Below are 6,663 nucleotides of genomic sequence, written 5' to 3'. Positions count from 1 at the left end.
TAAGCAATTGAAAAAACAAATTCATTGAAATGAAACAAATGTACAAAACAACTGCTCCATCGCAGGAATAACTTGTCACAGGTTCAATAAATATTGCGGACAGCTATGTCGTTGGTTGGTATTAGATTCTTAATTTCAAGTCTAATGATTAAGGATCAAGCTCTAACAGTCTCGAATAAAAAAATTGCTCAAAAATAGCATTGAATTTGTCAAATTCACAGGGAGCAAGTGGTAAGCCAAATTCGACAGCACCTTCGTCATCCCTACTCTCAGCAATAGAAATTGATCCACAGGAACCAATGTGAACGACTTCACTCTTTGTTGGTCGCCCGAACCCAAAATCTGTTTCGTAAACTCTCAGTTTTGGCGATCCGCCAAGAGTTACAATGTGCTCACATTCTTTGAGCACTTCCCTCGCACTTGAAATCCAATTCTCTAACCCTTTCAATGGTTCTTTCTCGAATTCCTGAATTTCTCTTCCAATGGCGTCTGCAGCCACAAAAATCCCATTTTCTCCAATTAGTTCACTTCTTCTGGCTGTTGCAATACATTGCTTTAGGCAGTTTCCAAAATAATTTTTGGGTAATCTCGGGCGGTCTCTACAATCAGCTGGAAAAACGAAATGGCAAATCCCATTATCAGGAGTTTTTTTACTTAGATGTAATTTGATCAAACAAACCCACATGAAAGCAGTGGTTACCACAAATGTTGACAATCTGGGTGGATCCTGCTTCTCATTTTCTTCCACAAACTTTCTCGCAATCCATTTTTTCAACATCTGAACTTGGGTTTTGCTGATTACAGGGGAGATTCGAACATTGTCTTTTAGATTTATTGTTGTCATGATGTTTGCATCAGATATTTCCTTAAGAAAAATCAACCAAATATCTGTAGGATCTTGGATCAAATCCCTGCTGTAATCAGGTAGATAACTGTTAACAAAAGTTAAGTCCCCTTCCGACCTACAAATAGATGCCCATGACTTGGTGAAATGACCAAAAGCCTTCCCATCAGCTGCAACATGACAAAAGGTGAAACCAATCGAAATCCCAACGTCGGGAAAGATGGTGACTTGGATAGCCATGAGAGGCTGCTGCTTGCCAAAACTGTCGCCATCAGAGCACATACTTGGCGGTGGCAATTTCGGGACGAGATCTTCTAATTCCTGACCACGTCGTGGAATCTGACCGTTGCCTGTGAGATGCTTAAACTCTGCTGTGGATTCAGTGACAACAAAGTGGACAGAATCACTATCGGCATACTGAATATAAGGCCTTTGAGGAGGTGGGGGCCACTTGAGATTACCTGCAAAAGGGAAGAAATGTTGCAGAGCAAGGGAGAGTGAGTTTTTGAGATTGGGGAGCCAGTTTTGCATAAAATAGAAGGTTGGGTATGGGAATTCATAGAAGAAAAGGCGTTGCATATGGCAACAAGAAACCCATATGGTGTCAAAGAAAGTAAGAGGGAGTGAGGTTGCGGGAACAGAGCCTGGTGGTGGAGAAACATGGCTATCTTCAAGAACCTTGATGGAGCAAGCTTGTGCCATTCTGGATAGGAAAACTTGCTCTCAAGCTTGCTCACAGCCGTTCAAATAAAACTCAAAGCATTCACAGGCAACGCTAGGGGGGGATCATTATCCGCTTAATAATACAAAACTTGCCCCTTTTCCCCACTTGATTTATTGTTTTGGCCCTCTATCATAGTTGTGATGGCTTCGCCCATTATATACATGGATAACGAAAACAAAAATAGATTTTTTTTATTTTTTTTACTTGTTTGTTTGGCTTATATATAAAAAATAACTTTGAATTATAATTAAATAATAATTTAAACTCATATGGTTTAATTATAATTAATAGAGCTTTCAAACAATTATTTTTATCAAATTAAACTCTTATATATCAATTTTCACTTAATAAAACTCTTTATTAAAATAAAATTAATAATGATGATTAATCAATTTTCATCGAATAAGAACTCAATTAGTAAAAATAAATGTTTGAACATTTAATTTTGTCAAACGGAAACACTTGAATGATTAATAAATTTTAGTTTAAAAGTTTCTTTTATACTTTAGCCACCAATTTTCAATCCACAATGAGTAGTATAAATATTTTAATTTTTTATTAATATAATTATAGATATTTAATTTGGTTTAGATTTGGATCAATTGGACCTGATTCAAATGGATAAGTTCATTTGTATTTGTATTTGTATTTATTATTATTATTATTATTTATTATTAATTTTTTTATTTATCTGTTAATATTTTTTTTTATTTATCTATTAATATATTAATATATTTCTTATTTATCTATTAATATTTTTTTTATCTATTATTTTTTATCTTTTTTTTTTTGACTTTATCTTTTTTTGGATCAATTTTTAGTTGGGATTAGGATAAAAAAAAATTAGAATGTATTCTGTCGTGAATTTGGGAGTTGACAGAGTTGGGATTGGATTCAAAGATTGAATCCAAATCCCAGAGAGAATTAGGATTGATCAGAAACTATTCTGATCAATCTCTATAAATAGGTCTATAGATCACATAAAACAGGGGATAGAAAGAAAAGAAAGAGAAACCAGAAGCAAGAAAATAGTGTTTAGCAATTTTAGGAATTTTAAAATTTTTTTTGAAATTTTGGCTGTATTTTTCTGGAAATTTTCAGAATTCGATAAATTTTTCGATAAAAATTTAAGTTTTTCAGTGACTGTCTGACGAGAAAACCTAGTTTCTGGCAATATACCTAGAAACCGATGACTTTCTAGACGATATTCAACCAGGAACGGTGACCGAAAATCACCTAGAAAGAGAAGGAGAAGAGAAGAAAGAGAGAGCATATGGGGAAACATATGAGGAAAGAAGAAAAATTTTCCTTTTATACGTAAGCTAAATGACGTCGTTTTGTGTCAAAGCTTAAACAAGATCCGCGCGTTTTGCCCAAATTCGACCCGACCCAAGCGCCAGCTCATTTTTGATCCGTGTCTGACCTAAGTGCCAATCGAGCCGAGCCACGTTAAGGTATTTTTTTATTTCATTTATTAATTTTTTTGTTTTATTTTTATTTATTTATTTAGTTATTATTATTATTATTATTTCTAAATTAGAATTATTAGGTATTCCTTAAATTTTTAAATTTAAATTTAAATTTAAAATTTGTTTTATTTTATTTTTCTTTTTAATGCAATTTCTAAAATAAAACTCCCAAAAAAATATTTTTAGGGAAAAGTTGAAAGTATCAATTTTTCTAAAAAATAAAATTTTTAAAATAAAAGTTTTCAAAAAATATTTTTGAGAAAAAGTTGAAAGTATCAATTTTCTTTAAAAATAAAATTTTTAAAATAAAAAATTTTTCAAAAGCATTTTGGGGGAGAATTGAAAGTATCAATTTCCTTTGAAAATAAAAAGTGTTAAAAAATATATTTTTTCAAGAAAAAGTTGAAAGTATCAATTTTTCTTGAAGATAAAAAGATTTAAAAAATATTTTTAAGAAAAAGTTGAAAGTATCAGTTTTTCTTGAAATTAAATTTAAAAAAAAAAGAGCATTTTGAGGAAAAGTTGGAAGTACCAATTTTCCTTAAAAAAAGTTTGACTAGAAAAATATTTTTGAGGAAAAGTTGAAAGTATCAATTTTCTTTAAAATAAAAACTTCTAAATGCTTTAAGGAAAAATTGAAAGTATTAATTTTTCTTGTACAAAAGCAAATGAGTTTTTTTTTTTGAAAATAAAAATATTTATATCTAAAATTGAGTTTTTATTTTCTTTTCCTTTTCTTTCTTGAAATTTTTATATTAAATAATCCGATGATGGAGTCTCTGTAAGTGAAACAGTAGTTTTCTTGCATACTCTTGAGCTGAGAAAATTGTCTTAATTTTTTGCCAAAAGTATTGGAGTTAATTAAGAATAATTTCCAAAAAAATAATTACTTGGTAAAATTTTTAAGACCTTTTGGATAATATAAAATTAAGTTGTTACCATTTTCTGATGGGCATTGTGAGGGTGCTATAACCTTCTTCACACATAACCGTACTTTCAAACCCTGTTTTGGTTAGTAGACCTAAACCTATTCTTTTAAGGACCCTTAAGCTTATGTGTTCCTTGAAGGGATAGATTCTTTAGGTGACCAATCGCACCTAAATAAAAAAAGATTGGTGGTGACTTTTTAAAGTCAATGTCAAGCGATAGATCTTCGGATCTAGATGTTATGACAGTTTGATGACTCCACTGGAGACACCGAGAGTCAGGCCAACAAATAAATTTGTGTTATCCAAAAGCCTAATAAAATTGAACCTTTTGTATGGATTTTTTTATTCGTGAATGTTTATTTACTTTGTTAATTATGTCATTCATATGCATGTGCATAACATGAGCTCTATACCCGAGTTTCATCCCTTTAGGAGAGAGTAAAGTACCTATTGCTTTTGTAAGGTTTTAATACCTCCGCAGTAGCTAGCGAAATACTCCCACTCAAATTGAACCTTTTTCGCTTGTAACCTGTAATGAGTGAGGATTGGGGTGCCTTACTAGTCTGTAATGGACGATGATGTAAGGAGCAATTTGGGAACCTTTAGACTTTAAACCTTGAACCACATATAGTGGACCTTAGAAGTGCCTATCCTATAGATAGAGCCATCTCCTTCCCTTTAAAATTGACCAAAAACATAGTAGTCATTTTTATTGTGTGTGACATTTTAATTTATTTGTTTATTTATTTCTTCTTATGTGATATACTAACCTCTTCTCTTATTCATGTTTGCATGATTCACACTCATATCATAAAGTTACATAAAGAATATTTATCGGAAAGATCAATCTTCAACAACAAGTTTTTCATGGACTCCACAGAAAGACTAGTTTACTCTTCATCTGTATTAGCTCCTTGTGAATCACCCAACAAAGTAAAGGTCCAGTCAGAAAAGATTCAACTGAATATGGAAAATTGTTTACTACTTGGATATTATTCTACCTTGTCTCAAGAGACATCTATCCTCTTCAAACAAAATAATCTAGAGGATTTGATGGATATATGGAATAGGATAAGTCCATCAAGACAAGAAGAGTTTTGCCAGAGACATGGGCACATAGCACACCTTCTTACAGTAAATGTTGACAATCAACTAATTAGAGTTACAGTGTAATTTTAGGATCCTGCGTACAAGTGCTTCATTTTCAATGAAGTGGATATGATGTCAACCATCGAAGAATATTTGACCTTGTTAGGCCTGCAACTTAAAGCTCCTGACAAGATATATGTTAAAAAACACAAGTCAAAATTTCGTAAGGATTTGGTCTATCTTATGAGGAGAAACAAAGAGATTGTGGATTCTCATATAAAGAAAAAACAAAAATAAGTTTGCCTACCTTGAAAATTTTTTCATGATTTTTTAGTGCAACATGCCAACGAAGAATGATGGTTAGACATATTTGCCTTAACCATATACAGAATGGTGATATTTTCAAAGGTTATGGGATATATTGAATAGCAGTAATTGACTTCTTCAAAAGTGTGATCAATGACTATAACCCTTTAACAGTAATATTAGCAGAGACTGTCAAATCTTTGAGTATTCATCGCCAGAATGAAGGGCATTTTATAGGTAGCATACAATTATTGTACCTATGGATGAAAGCCACTTCAAATGGAGAAAAAGTGTTTTCTCAAAACTTTATGTCTGCAATCGAACTCCGATCAAAGAATTCTACAGAAGTAGGTGGTTAGAAGAAATGTCTAAAAAAGAATGTGTAGCTTTTTTACAAAAACTGACAAGTGCTAAAATAAGATGGTTGATCCCGTGGATGAATCATGAACCTATGCTATATCAATATCCAATTTTTGGATTTATGAGGAGCAACAAGTTATGCGTCACTTCTAGTAAGGAGGCAGTTTGGGGCAGAATAGTTCATTCCCATGACACATAAGCTTCATCAATAAGATTTTTCTTATAGTGAGCCAAAAGCATTTCAAAGGATGAATGAGCTAATTAAAGCATAGAAAAATCCTCGTAGAGTAAGTCCTAGACCATTCACTGATAAGGTCACTTAGGAATATTTTGGTTGAAGAGCAAGACAAAACAAGAAATGATATTCATTTATGAAAGTTTTCAACCACCAATAACAGAAAAGCTTGAGAAAACACCATCAGAATTGGAGCTTGTAACAAAAGAATTCGAATTTAAAAAAGATAGGCTAAAGCAACAGAGTCAGAAGCTTCAAGAGGAGAAAGATCAGTGGAAAGATAGAGCTAAAAAATAGGAAGCTAAAGTCTGCAAGATCCTAGAGAACGTGATACAGCCATTCAAGATTTATCGGAGTTACACCATGAACATAAAAGGTTGTGTGTGAGGGTATAAGCCAAAGAAATAACAATTGTTGAGCTGACCAAAGAAAATGCACAATTGAAGTAAAAATATATTGAATTGGAAGAAAAAAGTACCTAAGTACAGACAGAGAATAACATGTTGAACAACTACCTAAGTAGGTTAAGATAGAAATTGAATGAACAAGAAGATTACATTGCTGTATTGGTTAGAGAGCATAGAGAGTTATCATACCAAGTATGGTGTAGTAAAATAGAAAACCTAGGAAGATAGAAGTACATTGAGCACTTAACAACCCAAATTTGCAAAGGGTATGTAAGGCAAAAGAGATGGTAGAAGAGGCAA

The 6,663-nt window shown here is 32.3% G+C and overlaps 1 protein-coding gene across 2 annotated transcripts; it reads right to left on the bottom strand.

The window, feature by feature from the left end:
- On the bottom strand, positions 1-1,841 carry LOC111307238 (coumaroyl-CoA:anthocyanidin 3-O-glucoside-6''-O-coumaroyltransferase 1-like). Of its 2 annotated transcripts, XM_089751715.1 has the most exons (2): positions 701-1,841; positions 413-609 (listed from the first exon to the last, which is right to left on the bottom strand). In XM_089751715.1, exons 1-2 carry the CDS (start codon positions 1,544-1,546, stop codon positions 556-558), a joined length of 900 nt encoding a protein of 299 aa, XP_089607841.1. In that variant the 5' UTR covers positions 1,547-1,841; the 3' UTR covers positions 413-555. The 2 variants fall into 2 exon arrangements, with proteins under 2 accessions (XP_089607840.1, XP_089607841.1); XM_089751714.1 differs by having other exon boundaries at positions 1-1,831.
- Between the last annotated feature and the right edge of the window lie 4,822 nt (positions 1,842-6,663).

Source organism: Durio zibethinus, chromosome 22 (assembly GCF_047325235.1).
Source record: "Durio zibethinus cultivar Kanyao isolate XHJ-2024 chromosome 22, ASM4732523v1, whole genome shotgun sequence".
Classification (NCBI taxonomy): domain Eukaryota; kingdom Viridiplantae; phylum Streptophyta; class Magnoliopsida; order Malvales; family Malvaceae; genus Durio; species Durio zibethinus.
The sequence above is the reverse complement of the archived record's forward strand: the minus strand, read 5'-3'. Positions and strand labels throughout refer to the sequence as shown.

Excerpts from the sequence above, each read along its gene's own strand:
- LOC111307238 (XM_089751714.1), bottom strand. The coding sequence starts at position 1,546 with ATGGCACAAGCTTGCTCCATCAAGGTTCTTGAAGATAGCCATGTTTCT.